This window comes from Mytilus californianus, unplaced genomic scaffold (assembly GCF_021869535.1).
Source record: "Mytilus californianus isolate M0D057914Y unplaced genomic scaffold, xbMytCali1.0.p SCAF_15, whole genome shotgun sequence".
Lineage (NCBI taxonomy): Eukaryota > Metazoa > Mollusca > Bivalvia > Mytilida > Mytilidae > Mytilus > Mytilus californianus.
The window spans coordinates 3,543,464-3,561,957 of NW_026262637.1; the positions used below are offsets into that span (position 1 = coordinate 3,543,464).

The 18,494-nt window shown below is 33.8% G+C and overlaps 1 protein-coding gene across 1 annotated transcript; it reads left to right on the top strand.

The window, feature by feature from the left end:
- Positions 1 to 823: 823 nt before the first annotated feature.
- On the top strand, positions 824 to 6,378 carry LOC127725941 (uncharacterized). The gene is made up of 3 exons (XM_052233246.1): positions 824 to 867; positions 5,119 to 5,710; positions 6,367 to 6,378. The coding sequence occupies exons 1-3, from the start codon at positions 824 to 826 to the stop codon at positions 6,376 to 6,378; spliced, it is 648 nt and encodes a 215-aa protein (XP_052089206.1).
- The last annotated feature ends 12,116 nt before the right edge of the window (positions 6,379 to 18,494 follow it).

The following is an 18,494-nucleotide window of genomic DNA, read 5'->3' on the forward strand; positions in this document are numbered from 1 at the left end:
AAGACTTGATTATTACTGTCTTTTATCAACATTGGTCTGTAACACCTGGTGCCGTCTATTTATCCTACAATATATATATATATATCAGGCGGACTGGTAAATTCAAATGAGTTTTTTTCCATAATAAAAAACAAGGCTTATCATCTAAATATAAAAAATAGAATTCAACTTAAGGAATAATTGTACACTCATGTCTCCCTTTTAAAACATGTATTTTCGAGTTTTGTTGACAATAGCATGATTCTGGCATATAATTGACAACTATAATAGTGTTTGGCGAAAGGTGCTTTATTATAATAATGCAATCATATATAGTTATACCAAACATGGTATCAATAAGCTACAATGAACAAAGTGTCAATATAAAGCGCCTGAACCCCAATGTGGGTAATAATAAAAGTAATTAAAAAAAATCAACAACAAGAAAAAAAAATTACATAATAAAATGTGGCTGGAACATGCTCTCTTGCTTAAAACCACATGTTAATTAAAACCCGGATGAAGTAACAAGAGGAAGCAATCTTGTGCAAGGCGTTATCAATTAGATACAATGAGAGTTACCTCCCATTGTACGTAATTGACAACTATAATAGTGTTTGGCGAAAGGTGCCTTATTATAATAATGCAATCATATATAGTTATACCAAACATGATATCAATAAGCTACAATGAACAAAGTGTCAATATGAAGCACCTGAACCCAAAACGAAGTCGCCAAACCGAGGGGGAGGAAAAAAAATAAATACAAAATACCAAAAAAAATCAAAAATATAAAAATACACCGGCACACATACCCTAAAACCGACTACCGATCAAATAATTCATGGCTGAAGTAACTCAATACATATCAACACTGGCTTGTTTAATGTAAGTCTGAAAACAGTCAGATCGCCAGTCTCAATGATGTTTCAATAAAATCTCAGGAATTCCAGCCTTGGTGGCTAAAGTGAAGGGTCTAAACCAGCAAGAACAATTAACTCTCTGAAACGGTCCAACAAAACGGATCTAGAAAAAGGGCAATAATTTACCATTGACAGGTAAGGAAAACACGGGAGCATACTTATCACCAGGTATTAAAGTCACAAGATGTTTGTAAGCTCGAACAAAACATATTAATGGCTCGACTGAGCAACATAGAGAAACCTGGTGTATGTAATCATGATCTTGTCTAGTCTTTGACCATTTCAATAAAAGAAGGATACCCCTATCACTAACAACAACATTCTTCCTGATCAATTGTTCTGCTGTTCAGATTTGATGCCCTAAGCATACCAAAAAAAAACAAACGTTAGAAAACATCATTAACAAGCATCTACATAATCATAAATATTCAACAACCTAACAATATCAATTAAATGTGTCGGTAACAATGGCAATTTTGACACAGCCACATGCTGATTCTTATGGCTCAATCCCCTTAAAGTAAATTTCAAATCTGTAGATAAAGAAGGTTCCACAGTAAAACCAAACAGTTGACTCCAGGTCTTAATGCCAGAAATATAATTCTTAACAGAAGAAAAACTGCTTAAACTCTTTGATAAAAACATCCGTAAGCACACAAGGTATCCTTAATACAAGGAAATGGTCGAAATTTATAAAACTAACAAAAAATATGGTATGCATTGAGTTGACTCTTCAGATTAGAACAAGTACCTGGCACAAAGGCTGCATCCTTAGCAAGCTTGACCTATTTCTGTAAAACTGCTCTTCTGGACTTAAGACCTGGAAGTCACAAAACAACAGTTATTAGATAAGCAACAATGTCATATTCATTATCATAGTTACTCTTATCACCAATTGTGCGCAAAATAGTATAAATGTATCATGTATGAACACCTAGATATTAATGATATCATTAAACATGTGACTAAACACTTCTTTCTCGACAAAATCTGAATTGTACATCTTAACGGGATTCCTGATAACGTCCTGATCCCCCATTTAAAATTTCGACACATGATTGATTGTCACAAAACAGCTGTACACGTTTATTGGAAATACTAGATGTCCAAAATTGAAATGCTATATAAATCGCATACATTTCAAGCACAGATATGTGCATGTCCCGCAAAGACTCCGGTATGTCCGAATGAAAATATTCAAATATCGTGAAGTTGACACCACCAATACCCTTGAGACAAGCGTCAGAGGAAATAATTGATATAAATGATAACCACCACCTAATGTCTTGTCTAAATTCATCTGTGATATGACCACGATAATGATTGAAATGGTATTGTCGTAATGTCTGTAACATGCGTGAAATAACAAGTCTACCGCTTCGGACGCATTCGGAAATAAATGCTAACTTGCCAATAACTTGTTGTAACTGACGTTTAGTGCAATGTTTTTTTTCGGGCAAAGTTTTGTAACAACTCATAAGTATCTTGCAATTTAGTCTCTGGAATTCGAACTGTCATGTCAATTGAGTTAAACTCCTTGCCGAGAAATGTCAAAACTTTTGTCGGCGGCAAACACTTTTCTTTGCTGACCTCTAATCCTAACCTCTGAAACAATTCTAAAACAAAATTATAGTCATGTTCAGCGTTCTGATTGTCACTAACACCACCAAAATCATAACATAGTTAATTGTATGGATGTTTGATTTCCATAACATATAGGAAACAGCATTCGTTGGTCGTTGACATATATGATGGACCGGTAAATTCAAATGATTTTTTTTTTCATAATAAAAAACAAGGCTTATCATCTAAATATAAAAAATAGAACTCAATTTAAAGAATAATTGTACACTCATGTCTCCCTTTTAAATGTGTTACATGAATTTTCGAACTTTGTTGACAATAGCATGATTCTGGCATATAATTACATTACCAGTTTATAACACTTACGCTTAAGTTACAACTTCTGCGGACAAAGGATGATTTTGACTTTGGCTTTTGATTATGTCTTTTCTCCCAAACTTTTGGTCTCGATAATACCTGATGAAAATTATTTCAGGATGACGTGATATGATCAAGAAATCATATCATGGTTTAAGCAATGTTGGACTTATTACACCATACGGCTACTAGTATGCGATACAGTTGATCTTGATTCAGACGGACGACTTTTAACTATAATATATATAAATATTAAGATAACAAACATGATGAACTCCAAGGAAAATTCAAAACAGAATGTTCCTTGTCAAATGGCAAAATCAAAAGCTCAAACACATCAAACGAATGGAAAACAACTCTCATATTCCTGACTTGGTACAGGCATTTCCTTATGTAGAAAATGGTGGATTAAACCTGGTTTTATAGCTAGCTAAACCCCTCACTTGTATTACAGTCGCATGAAATTTCATTATATTGACAACAATGTGTGAACAAAAACAAACAGACATAATAAGTAAAAATATCAAAAATAAGGATACAGCAGTCAACATTGTGTTATAATCTTAATAACTATAAAAACTAACAAATATGTCAACAAAGAAAAAAAATGGCATATAGACAAAGCACATAAGCAAAAGTGAAAGACAGGAATACAAATAATGACCATAGCACAATAACACAAAGGCGGGATGTATAAGTACCGAGCCAAGCCAAAAGGATATTACCAAAAATGCACTAAACTGTAAATGTTAATAATTTAAAAAGACAAATAAAATAACACTATAACTCACAATTCAGATGATAAACAACGTCAGTAGCTAGAATTTATACTCCAAGACCATCATGTATTATTTGTGAAGTTGATACAGAATATTTATCAACAAGGTCTTGGTATCATCCGATAAACTTTTTTTTAGAAAAAACGACGAGACGTTCTTTGACATAACCCTTATTTATCAACTTTCTGCACAGATACTTGTGACGTTTTATAAATTTGAGTAGCAAGCTCTTGAATATCGAATGAGTTTGAAAATGTATATCCCATTTGCAGGTGAAGTTTATATATAGTTGCTAAGGTGAGGGAAATTGATAATTTCAAAACTAGATTCGTCTCGTTTGTCATAGATTCGGGTACTGAGATGACCGCTTATGCCTGATTCGAGGTATAAGTCTTAAAATGAGGCGGAGGAAGCCGACATCTTCCCATTAATCAGCACTCACATTTCTAACGTATAGCGTTTACATGCCTCAATGAATATGACACACTATACGCACTTCATTAACAGGGGTGTACTTGTGCTCCTTACACAAAAACTACAGTGTTACATGTATATGAGGAATAACGAATGAAATTAACACTACATGAATCTTACAGTCACCATTACTAATTGGTTGACGTATACGATGTGTTTGTTTCTCAAACGTTGTGCAAAGGTATTCGACGTCTTTGATCTTTAGAAACCTGAATAGTCGTCTGATCTGTAAACTTACCGATTGTTTCCTACTTTCGATTGTGGCATTTTGGTTGGAATAGCGGGCAATGCATATATAGCAGCAGACGATTATCGCAAGTCCCCCAGGGAATCACCGGCCCACTAGCACATAATTTCGGTTGGTTCTGGCATGAAAACACGGATTTTGTTTTATTACAATTTGCTGATTAGCTTGGGAAATGTATCTCCTTAATACATAGCTTCAAAACTGATTCCTTGTCCAGGTTTTGTCTATACCTCTGGTCAGGAGTTGATTGACCGTTATGGAATATCTGTTTAAGAGATGACGACGGATATGTTCCAATTGTCGTAACTACAATCTCGACCCCTTTTCCCCGAATGTGACCTACCGAATTAGACTTATTACCGGATTTGTTCTTACTTGGGCAACACGACTGTGTCATATGTGGAGCAGGATCTGCTTACCCTTCCGGAGCACCTAAGATCAACCCAAGTTTTTGGTGGGTTCGTGTTGCTCAGTCTTTAGTTTTCCATGTTGTGTTTTTGTACTGTTGTTTGTCTGTTGGTATTTTTCATTTTTAGCCAAAGCGTTGTCAGTTTATCTAAGACTTATGAGTTTGAATATCCCTTTGGTATCTTTCGTCACTGTTTTTTGTCTTTTCCGGCGGTTATACGGTTAAATCTGTTCATCAATGGGGGGTTATGGGGAGGGGTGGATTTTGAAACATTTTGACCTCGAGCATCACTGAAAAAAATTAATTGTTGAAATGAGCACATGCTGCAGTATAATTGATACTGTTTGCTTTTATTAATACCACTAGACTGATACCTCTGATTGGGGAACTGCTAGTCCACGAGGGTACCATCAGCCTGCCCAGTAGATCGATACCTCTGATTGGGGAACTGCTAGTCCACGAGGGTACCACCAGCCTGCCCAATAGATCGATACCTCTGATTGGGGAACTGCTAATCCACGAGGGTACCACCAGCCTGCCCAGATCGATACCTCTGATTGGGGAACTGCTAGTCCACGAGGGTACCACCAGCCTGCCCAGATCGATACCTCTGATTGGGGAACTGCTAGTCCACGAGGGTACCACCAGCCTGCCCAGTAGATCGATACCTCTGATTGGGGAACTGCTAGTCCACGAGGGTACCACCAGCCTGCCCACTAGATCGATACCTCTGATTGGGGAACTGCTAATCCACGAGGGTACCACTAGCCTGCCCAGATCGATACCTCTGATTGGGGAACTGCTAGTCCACGAGGGTACCACCAGCCTGCCCAGATCGATACCTCTGATTGGGGAACTGCTAGTCCACGAGGGTACCACCAGCCTGCCCAGTAGATCGATACCTCTGATTGGGAAACTGCTAGTCCACGAGGGTACCACCATCCTGCCCAGTAGCTCAGTACGTCGGTATTTGCATGCCAAAAAGGATATTGTTGTATTGAAATTTGGTGTTATAAAGCTATGGAAATCATTTGAAATTAAGGATTGTATCTCCCTCATGCATTGTTCTGATTTTCTCTCTTAGTAAGGCTATAATTCTAGGCAATTTATATTATAATTATATACGACGAATGAAGATTTCGGGTTTTTACACATTTTCGCTTCGAGCATCACTGAATAGTTAAATTGCCGAAAATACTCATATTGTGCAGTACAATTGGTACCTGTTTTTACTCTGTCGATGGACTCGCCTAGCTCCTTTTTCATCAGTAATTCTTTGTTACCGTGATTAGTATCTTCTAATTGATTTATTGAGATATTTGGCATATGATAACGTACAATTATCGCGCTTTTGATAAAGTAACACTTTTTATGTCCCCAAACAATACTTGTCTTATATAGATATAAGAAGATGTGGTATGAGTGCCAATGAGACAACTCTCCATCCAAGTCACAATTTGTAAAAGTAAACCATTATAGGTCAATTGTCTGTTTAAAGTTTGTTTCCAATTCAAAACTCATGCAATCAGTATTAATCATACGATTATATTCCAAATACGTTACTCTTTTTTTTTTGCATTCATGTTGAATAAAATTCACTTGTATTTTTTCCAGTTAGAAAAATAATAATGTCAAATATAATGATTTTGGTTGAATATTATTCATTAATTCCCTTAACTTTACATCCTGATGTTCATGCTAAGAGCACATTAAACAATGTGCCTATACATTACATTGTGTTCTTACTGTCTCTTGTTAATGGAAGTTTGTTGAAATATGAAACAATATATTTCACGATATGAATCATTGATGATTAACCAATGCTCAATTTTCTTGTTTTCAATAATATGGATTTAGTTATTATTATTTGCAACTTTTTTAGCGGAATGGAATATTCAATATTGTATATCAATAAAAGAATATTGTTTAACAATTGATGGAACCGTCATACAAAAACATTAGATAGTATCATTCCTGAAATTTCATTTCCAAAAGACTGAATTTAACTGAATAGTAATGATAGGCAGGTTTCCATTATAAGGAATACTTATCTACAGTTACGATCTATAGTTTAATAGTAAAGTTAAAAGAAAACCATTTGTAGATTCTTATTTGGACAGAAACCGAACAACAAGCTATAAAGGGCCCCAAAATGTCTAGTGTAAAACAATTCAAACAGTAAAACCAACGGTCTAATCTATATGAAAAACGAGAAACCAGAAACACTTAGGAACCACACCAACAAACGACAACCACTGAAAAACAGGCTCCTGACTTAACACAAGTGCATAAAAATGCAGCGGATTTAAACGTTTTAACAGGCGCCAACATTCACCCTAACCTGAAACAGTGGTATAACATTACAACATAAAAAGACACACAATAAAATATCAATTGAAATGGCTTAACTCGACCAAAAAGACAATACACAAAAACAAGTAAATATACACTGAACGAATAAGTTTGATCTATGACACAATATAAATAAAAAAGATGGTTATTTGTTTTCTTTTTTACTAAAGATTTATTTGTTTTCCATCAATTGGTACCATTTATTATTGCCTTGAATTCAGGAACAAACTCAGTCGCCTCGAAAAGTTGAGCATGTCATGCTTACAAGTGTCACTAGTGATGCATGTTAGAGCACCTGAAATTATCTCCATTTTATTGTATAGTTTTACTTCGTTTGAAGTTTTTAGTTCGGTGTTTTGAAGACTGTTGTTCGTATGTTAATCTATTTCCTCGGAATAAAACTTCCGTCTGAACCCCAAATCCTCTGTTGACGGAATAAGCATAGACATACATGCAAATGATTCTCCGATTGTGAAATCGTCAAATATGGACTTGTTACCATTCTCTGTTAGCATTGCAATGCTATTTCGATGTTTCAGTCGCATATACAGGCCTTTAATCTAAGACGGATATTAGTACCATTCGGTTTATTTAAGATCGCTGTTTTCTCTATACATCATACACATTTTAAAAATATAACATTTGTGTTAGTTTATTGCGTTAATGTTGTTAGTGTTTAATTACATGTATATTTCAGTCAGTGCTGTTGACATGATCGTTAAACTAAAAGCTTTTCAAAATGAACAGTAATGATCTTACTGCAGTAGCGGTATTTTACATTCAAGACATAACTCTGATGGCTGATTAACTATCAGTGCATTACAAACACTGCTACGAGTACGACATTTTGTCTAAAAGTTCAAATGCAAAGCCCTTCTTGCAATCAATGAATAAGATCTGGTTAAATGTTTGTTTTTGAAATGTGAATTTCTTCTTATGCGGTATTCCCTCCAGACATAATAGCGTATACGACCAAATCTACAGCTGTCATCAAAGTGAGCCACTAATAGATATGGATGAAAATCATGAGGGTCTTGGCAGGGTTTACAGAAAAAAGAATAATTAACGGGGCCAAAAAAGAATAAAGAAAAATGAAAAAAAAAATAAGAATATAGAATAATGTCGAGAGGGGGGCTAAAATGTAAAGAACAAAGCATTTCAGTCAGAATACATTAAGGATACAGAAAACATCATACAAATCTAAGAATACAAAAATGATGACCCCCTCGTTATTTTAGATTTGCATGGCAGCAAAGCTTTGATTTTATTAAACACAAATGCAAAGTAAAGTTCAACACGTGCTCTCTGCTTAGGTCGTTGTAGATAACAAACTCAAAAACCAATCTACAAGAATAAAAACAATTTTCATTTTGCAAGCAAATGCAAATTATTAAAACAAAATGAAGATTCAGTGTATAGACAAATTCCAAATCAGATAAATCGGAAATATCATAAGAACAATACATTTTCTCGGTGGGAGAGTATGCTAACTTTGCTGCGTTGAAAGCGTACCTACCTGAAACGTATTTGTTTTGGTTTTTTTTTTTGTGATGAGAACTAATGTGACCGCCTAAAACAATACGATAAAATGTGTCTGATATCAAATTTTATTAAGCAAGAAAATAAAAATATTAAATAACTATTATAAAAGAACACAAAAAAAAACGAATCATAAAGTCATCAATTGCATCACGTGTGGTTACAAACTCCTTGCATTTCATTCAAAATTTTTAAAAAAAATGGCAATATAGCCTCACATTAAGAACTTGTTATCAAGATTTTGATATATACAACTGCCTAATTAAAAAAAAACATATTCGTTTAGGTCTGATTTTGGAGTCTTTTAGATACAAGAACTGTCGTCTAAACTATGAATTTTACCGAGAGTGTCTAATTTCCGATTGTGACTTCATGATTGAGTTTGGATCCACGGATAATGCAGAAATATCATTAGACACTAACCCTATCGACTGTCAACTGGTTTCGATCCTTTTTGCAGTTCAGGCAATTCACTCAGTATTTGTTTTTCACTTGGTTTGTATTTTCTAAACGGGTTAATTAGATTGAGACACTGGTAAAAAGTAAAATCACAAAAATACTGAACTCCGAGGAAAATTCAATCGGAAAGTCCCTAATCACATGGCAAAATCAAATGACAACACACATCAAACGAATGGACAACAACTGTCATATTCCTGACTTGGTACAGGCATTTTCAAATGTAGAAACTAAAGCTGTCTTTATTTTTTTACATATGATCTTGCTAAATGCTTTGTGTAGATTGACCAAGTTAGATCAAATATGTCAATTTTGACTGCATGTTATTTGTGTAAATAGTTTTTTGCAATTTCAGAGATTATGTAATGAATCTTCTATTACATCCCCTCTCGGGGTATTTTGATATACCATAGTGTCTTTGTCGAATTTGGTGTATTTGAACAATTTACAAACAATAAAGCTACAATTGATGTGTAGATTATCTCAATAAGCCTTTGATTCCACTTTAGTTCTTTTTATTTTCTCTTTTTATATGCATCTTTGATTGGTTAAATTTATTGCTGTATTTCTTCCAATTCTGTGTAACAAACAAGTATGGACTTAATTTTATTTGATACGCGTAACGTACGCGCATATGTTGATTCCTGCTAGATGTTACGTAATATAAAAAAACTTGATGTTTTCACCTTGAACACCAGAGTTTTAAAATGATTCTCAACGTTTCTTTGATACGTGTAGCTTATTGTACTTTATTATATGTTTCTTTATTTAGAATCCAGTATAGCAAAGAGAAGCAAATTATCTTTAAACTGGCACTTAATCAAGACATTTTTTTTTATTTTCTGCAAGTAAACAGTTGAAATAATCTTTAATTAATTACACAAGACATATGAAAAATACATTCGGTAAAACAAGAGTTTGCAGCTGTTACTCAGAATTTATAAAAATGTCACCAGTGTCTAAGCAGAAAGTTGATTGACCAGGGTTATATCAAAGAACATCCTTTTTCTAAAGATAGTAATCGGACGATACCAAGACATTGTTGATAAATATTCCGTTTCAACTTCACAAATAATAGATGATGGTCTTGAAATATAGATTCTGGGTTCTGATGTTAGTTATCATCTTAATTACGTGTCTTAGTGTTCTTTTTATTTGTCAATGTATATTTTTTACCTTTACTGTTTAGTTCATTCTGCGTAAAATCCTTTTGGCGTGGGTCGGTATCTTTACATTCATTCCGCATTGTGGTATTGTTCTATGGTCATTTCTGTATTCTTGTCTTCATTTTTGCTTATGTACTTTGTCTGTAGAATGCCTATATGCCATTTTGGTTTTTTTCTTTGTTGCCATAGCTGTTAGTTTTTATAGTGATTAAGATCATAACACAATTTTGACTGCTGTACTCTAATTTTTGATATTTTTACCTATTATGTCTGTTTGTTTTGCTCTTACATCGTTGTCAGTATAACGGAATACTATGCCACTGTCATTCAAGTAAGAGGTTTAGCTAGCTATAAAACCAGGTTTAATCCATTATTTTCTACATAAGGAAATACATGTACCAAGTCAGGAATATGACAGTTGTTTTCCATTCGTTTGATGTGTTTGAGCTTTTCATGCCATTTGATAAGGAACTTTCCGTTTTGAATTTTCCTTGGAGTTCGGTATTTTTGTTATAATTTTATTTCTTAATCGTTTGCGTGATTTGAACATCGGTAATCTACTGTCGCCTTAATTTCAGAAAAAAAAGATAACAAGTATTTTTTTTTGGCGTCCGAAGCACTTTTCTAGATTTCCCTTCATCAATAACACTCAAAGCCAAAAGACTTCAGTCAAGGATGTATGGTTCTAAACCTTGTGAAGAGCTGTATAACCAAAAAGGAACCAAACATAATAGCAAAATCCATCTAAAGTCAACTATTCCTGAGGGAGTTTGATACTAATTTTAGATTTAGCAACGTAGAATTTAAGGTTTATAGATAAATCATGCCAGTACCGAAGCACTTGCTACTAAGCTGATGCACCAGCAGCGGTATCTACAGTGGACAATATATAACATTATACTTCACAATTCAGTTTCACTTTTTTTTACTATATACGTAAATTACACTGACTTCGTTGCTATAGAGATTAAATCCAAATGATTGCTTAGTTTAGACAACATAATCATTACAGTAAGTTTTATTTTAGTCTCAGCATATTCGTGCATATAATGATCTAACCGGTTTATGTCCATATCCTTGCAACTGCTAGTGAGGCATATGTGATTAAGTTGTATTTTTTATTACAATACAGAAGACATGCTTACATCCGTGTCCATTGGTATCTGATGAATAATTGTCTCATTGACAATGATACCGCATAATCGTTATTTTCCCATAAGCATCGGTGATCAAAACACATCGAGATTGATTGATTGATTGATTGATTGATTGATTGATTGTTGGTTGCTAAACGTCCAGTGGCATATATTTCATGCATGTTCAGGACGAGAACAAATTAACAATAAATACAATAGGTAGGTCCCGTTATAGAGGCCGTCCGGGATGAAGGTCGGGGGAATTTCGACTGCCACTAGAAAATTAGGGAAAATTGGATAGGGACAGAAATTTTGACTTGCAATAGGCCACCTGCGGACCCCTAAAGAGTTGTTGCAAAGGTTCTTAACGTGCAAAGAGCGTGGCACTCTCTCTACACGAGGTATCGGATTGAACGTCGACAAGGCTGTGTACTTGTACATCCCGCACAGCCAAACGGACGCCCCACTTTAGCAAGGGTTTTACCGCCGGTCCGAAGAAGACTTGTAGTGACTATACTTCTATTCCCCAGTCATCCTTGGTGGAAAACACATCGGAAGGAGGCGTAACTAAATGCAAGTAGGTTTGTGAAATATTCAAAGACCTCAAATTACAATAGAATTGTCATTTTCTTTTAAACTTCAATACATTTAATTTCTTCCGTGACCTCCTTCATTGTCCCTGATAATTTAGTTACAGACCAGTGTAGTCATTAGATTCAATATAACAATAGATATTACACTTCACGATCTAACATAGACATCGTAATAAATTGTATTTAACTGTAGTCTGATGACCTCATACCTTTCAAAAACCAAAAAATGCATTCTAGATTTTACGCTCCATTGTACGTAAAAAAGAAACTTTCGTAGATTTCGAAAAACACCACTATAGGAGGTTAACTTTCCCCTCTCCACCTATCACTTCCCGTTTTCTGTAGTATCAAAAGTATATAAAAATTAATTTAAAACTCGAAAAACTGCTTCTAACAAAAACATTGACTTCTACATCGACATAAAAAGCATTGACAATATAGTTTATGTAGTCTATCGCACTTCGGCGATACTAACAACAAGATAGCGTCACAATGCCACCATCGCACTGCGGCGTCCAACCATCGCATATTAGCGTGACCATCAGAATTAGAGTCCTAAAAATTCACATTGAGACAACATCACTTATCCAGGACAGCACAGTTATATCAATATCAACGACAATTAATGTTATTAGTCGAATCCCATATTACGCCATTCATTTTGGAGTATATAATTGATGGGAAAAACCATACATGTTTTTATCTTTAATGGTCTCTAACTTCGTACTATTGTTTGGCCTTTTTAACTCTTTTTATTGAGCGCGTCTGGTGTACAAAACTATAAGCTTGGTATCTTTAATGAGGGTTTTTTTAATTGACAATGGTGCAGAACTCATATGTACTGTGTCATTGTTTTAACAAAAAAGCGACCTTATTTTTTTCAAAAATTGTCACGAAACTCAATTTCTGATGAAAAGCGCCAGCTCTACTGTAAATATTGCCGGTGTCCTGATAAATTTAGAAAGATGCGTCTTAAAAAGTAAAATAACAAAAAACAGAGCTCCAAGAAAAATTCAAAACGGAAAGTCCTTTATTAAATGGCAAAATCAAAAGCTCAATAATATAAAACGAATGGAAAACAACTGGCATGTTCCTGTGTAAAGAGAAGTTACTAGTTAAAGATGATAGGCGTAATGAAATAGGAATCGTGGTGCAATTTAATGTGTTTGATTGTATTGAAACAATTTCAAGTTGTAATGAGCTAAATAAACACAATTCTATTTTGCAGTAAATATACCTTCTGGAAATGACAGCATGTTTGCAAAGAAATGCATATGGCCATCGGTCACAATAATTTTCCAATCAAGCCACTGATAAGATCTAGACATAAACAATAGTGCAATATGTTACAAAAGTATAAAAAAAACTACCCATCCCAATTTCTATTTGTTGATATCTAATATGTTTCTATCAAATATGTACAATGTACTCTTTCAATGCTTGTTAATGAGATAAGAATTAAAGATTCTCTAACAATTTCTAGATTGAGAACAAATTGTATGGTTTCAAAACACAAAGAAATCAGTTCAAGTCTAACTTTCAAAGCAATCAAGCGTGAGTGTAACTGTGTGGCTAAATTTTAAGTTAAACCAAAATATTTGTACAATTTGTGACGGATTCATCATTTATAAAACACGACCAACATAAATTGACGACATTACAAACTGTTCATGAAAAAAAAATGTTATAAATTTATCAAAAGTGTCGTAGGTTTGCTACACTCGTTTTTTACTTTTCTTATAATTATTTACTTCTTTTTTTTTCGTCGTTTTCTATTTTAATTACCATATATTTTTTTATATCTTAATTGCCTATATGATGATAATAATTTTCATAAATTTTGACAGAATAGATCTAGACCATAAAAAAAGGAGATGAATATTCCGCACTTTGTCTCAATTCATATTGGAATTTATACAATTATGATTGGTTCTCCTATTTTTTCCTGTTTTATTTCGGACCAAAGAGACTTTACTTTAACAGATTTAGATTCCTGTTTAACTTGTGTCCGTTGATATTAAACTGAATTGTCAAACATCCTCTTTTGACCAATGATAGCTTTCAGGTATTTATTCATACAACAGATAATGCTGTCCTCTTCAATGCTGGAGCTTTCCTAAAAAACAATTTAACAACAATTATCATATTTTAATGTCATTTTAGTAGATTCAAGTTGAAGATAAAAGGCCTTATTCGACAACCTTATATCCGTGAGTAACATTTAGTCCCAACTGAAATTTCCTTAGCATCCAATACATGTTATGTAGACAATTTCAGAGAACTTAACTTAACCATGACTCAAATGTCGACAGTGATGCCAAACTCGTATCTACTGGACGTCTTCATGGAAAAATTTGCAGTCGTTCGTGAACGGTTAGAGCTCAAACAAAAGTCGACAGTTTATCTTAACAAAATCCAATATTCAATGACATGGTCGACTAGTGTTCATTATAGAAGCAGATCAAAATTTGTATCGGTTTGCAAAAAATATCAAATGTCCCTTTAATCGGTTCGTATATAGATATAAGAAGATGTGGTATGAGTGCCAATGAGACAACTCGCCATCCAAGTCAAAATTTATAAAAGTAAACCATTTTAGTACGGTCTTCAACACGGAGCCTTGGCTCACATCGAACAGCAAGCTATAAAGGGCCCCAAAAATAACTAGTGTAAAACCATTCAAACGGGAAAACCAATGGTCTAATCTTGGTTCACACCGAACAGCAAGCTATAAAGGGCCCATATAAACCATTACACGGTTCACACCTTCCGTACTTAGAAAGTGAAATAATACACAATGTTCGTAAGGAACTTAAAAGTAAAAGGAATACATTCGGCATGTTATAAGGTTTGTGTGTAAAAGACGGTAGAATGATGCGCAGTACAGATAAGTAATTAGTTGTGATTTATAAAAATATAGGTGTTTTGCTGTTATTTTTTTTCGTTATTTGTAATGAAAAAATATTATTTCATTGAGCTTAACATTTTACAGTATTAAATGCCTTAAGAAAATGACATCAGGTTTGCAAGGCACTGCACAAGGCCTTCGTTCAAATCAATTTTTTAAATAAAGTACCGAAAACAGTAAAACGTTATCAAGGAATAAATATCGTTCATATCGCTACTTATTTTAGTATGTTTCAATTCACGAGTTTGATGTATCTATTATGGTTTGTTGAGCTTATCTTGATAATTAGACAAAATTTAAAGATATCACAAAAGATCCTAGATTGGGAGCAAATTGTATGGTTTCAAAAGACAAAAACAGTCATTTCCATTAAGCTTTAAGACATATATGTAATTACTTCTGCCAATAACGGATCATTAAACTTTTGTTGATTGGAAGGAAAGAAGTTATCACACTATATCAACGTTTTAGAAACAAATCATATTTTCAGAAGATATCTTTGTAATGCACATAATGTACATCTTGGCCTCTAGCATCTACATCTATGGAGGTTTTTACATTTCTTTATGTTTTTCTGTAGGATTTGTGTAAAACATATACATTACCAATACGTTTCCCCTTTTATTATATACAAACATGAGTATTGTTGAAGATCGCCGGGTTGCTGCCTCATTGGCACGTGTCCAATATCTATTATTATTTGCAAACAATCCTTATAAAACCATAACTAAAGAGAAAAACGAGCATCGAACAATATGAATCGCCCTTAAAACCCAATTTGAGGCTAAATACTCCCCTACCCTTTCCCCAACAAACACGAATTGTATCAGTTTTAATGTAAAATATGAGTTTTAAAATGGTACACACAATTCAACATAGCAATGGCGATACCTTTGTTATATTGTCATATAAATGCAGGTCTTCTACCGAAGACATTTTTCAAACTTAACTTTGTATTTTCTATATATTAATACTTTTGATGACATTATACAGAACAGACCATAATGTTAAATCTGTCTGTTAACCAAATAAATAGTTATTCCTAAAACTTTTTAACATAATGTTTGAGGTTCCTTGTACAATACTTACTAATGGAATGATTTAGTTCCTGATAATTGATTGCTGAATAATGATCAGGCCGTTGTTTTTTTTTTGGGGGGGGGGGGGGGGGGGGTTTCGTTTGACTTGTTTCACATTTTGTCATGTCGGGACCTTTTACAGCTGACTATACGGTATGGGTTATGCTCATTATTGAAGGCAGAACAGGGATCATACACGTCATTTGGACTTTGTCTTAGTTTATGAAAATGTCCAATTTTTTAACAGACCTAAAATGTAACAAAAATTAAATACTAAATAAAAAATAGCCGGTATTGGTTATCTCTACATGGTCTCCTAAAAGGTAGTAAATATTTAATGAAGGCACTCCATTTTGAAATTTCTCGGATTCCATCCACATTTCTGTATCTTGACTAATTGGGTGTTACTAAAACAATGATATGCTACCTTCGTCTTGTATTCATATCCTTTTGCGTCCTGTTGAATTATCAAACACACGATCACAATGTCATTTTCAATACTCAAGCTTCCTGCGAAGCTTTGATATAACTACAATTATCATATCATTTCAAGGCCATTAAGCTGAAAGGTGGTGTACATTTACTAATTGTCTAAGTTCTTTACAATGATGACTGAAAACTGATGAAAACTCCATTATAACAATATTCATGGAAATAACATATAAAATTAACAGTTCATTGGAAAGGAAATGAATTACATTTTATACATGGTTAAAAAAGAAAAGACAAACAGACAGACATCTCTACTCCAAACACAACATAGAAAACCAAAGACTGAGCAAATTCTTGAATTTAACATCGAGGTCAGACTTCAAAACAGAATTATCGTCCGTTAAAAAGTCGTACAATCTGCAGTTTGTCATCACATGGTATGTATTCATTTGATTTTTTTTTTATTAGTTGTTATTGGCTTTGAACTAGTTGTCAGTAACTGCGAGTACTATCAGATCTATACTTAGTGTCTTTTTGTTGTGGGGATGAGAGACAAGAATACAGAAATGACCATAGCACAATAGCGGGAGGTATAAATACCGAGCCACGCCAAAGTATATTACCAAAAATAGACTAAACAGTAAAGGTTAAAAATATACAAAGACAAATAAAAAGAACACTATAACACGTAATTAAGATGATTAACAACGTCAGTACCTAGAATCTATACTCCAATACAATCATGTATAATTTGTGAATTGATAAGGAATATTCATCAACAAGATCTTGGTATCAACGCAAGACATATATAGCGTATGCTACCATTTTTATATTGAAAAGCATTTTGGATTATTTCTTTTATAAAGTTTTTCAATTTCACAAGGGGAATGGTGGTATAAAGGTATGATAAATCAAAAGTTTTGATGGAATTAATTTCAGAGAAAGATCAAGATTTAAAATTATCCAGTAGTTCTTTGGAAACTCTGGGTACAAATAACGAAAGAATGTGAGTGTATGATAAAGGACTAAGAACTTGTGTCATTAGAAATGTAAAAGGAATCAATTGTAGCTAATACCATCACTTCATGTCCATTGTTTGTTGGATTTGCGTATTTCACCATCTCAGTAAAGCACATTTAATATCATATGAATTTCCACTGAACCCGCCAGGCTCCATTAAGAACCAAATTATTTGCAATAGAATTAATGAGTCAATACACACATTGTTCCTTTTCAGTATGTACAGCTAATGATGATCATCGAATACCAATATAGGTATGAGCCACAAATACTCTGATAAATAAAGTAGTTTTAAAGGAATACCAATATATACTCTGATAAATTAAGTAGTTTTAAAGGAATAGAAATATAAGTCACCAATAAACAAATGGGGAAAGTAGAGCGCAACTATATGTATATGTATGAAAAGGAAAGGCTAATTTAGACAACTTTTCTCAAACTGAATGACTTATAAAGCGATTTTTTTTTTCTAGATCATAATAAATCTTCATATTATTTAAGTTAATGCTACTTTACTTCTTTTTTTGTTGGGAAAAATTAAATACCTGACTTACCTAAGGTAATTAGGCATGTCGGATTCTTGATGTCAAACGAAAGTCTTGACCCAATGCGGAATTTTTTTGTGTTTTTTTTTTCTTTGTGAAACATTTCTTTGAATCTTTACCCAAAATTTAATCACAAAACAGTTGTTGCGTTTCCATATTGCCGAGACTTAGCAATGAAACTATGAATGAAGACAAAAGCATATTGCAATCAGGGATAAGTCAACGTAATGTTACTAGATAATTTCACGTCAAAAATTTCTCTTTCCGTCCTAACAAAAACGGTACAGGCGGGATTTGTAAATGACCACCCATGACCTGGTCAACTTGTAGTGACAACGCCACGTCAATAAACTTTCCTTTCGCAACGCGTTTTGAGTGACAGATTTACGACTGCAACGTCAACTGCTAACCAGAACATCCGATGTCAAGGCAGACACATTAAAGCAAAACGTTTTTTCAGTATACTAATAATTCCTCAGAATCCGCTGCAGCAAACCATTTTAAGGTTTACAG

Excerpts from the sequence above, each read along its gene's own strand:
- LOC127725941 (XM_052233246.1), top strand. The coding sequence starts at position 824 with ATGGCTGAAGTAACTCAATACATATCAACACTGGCTTGTTTAAT. Across the intron at positions 868-5,118 it reads TCAACACTGGCTTGTTTAAT|ACTGATACCTCTGATTGGGG; the intron begins GTAAGTCTGAAA and ends TAATACCACTAG.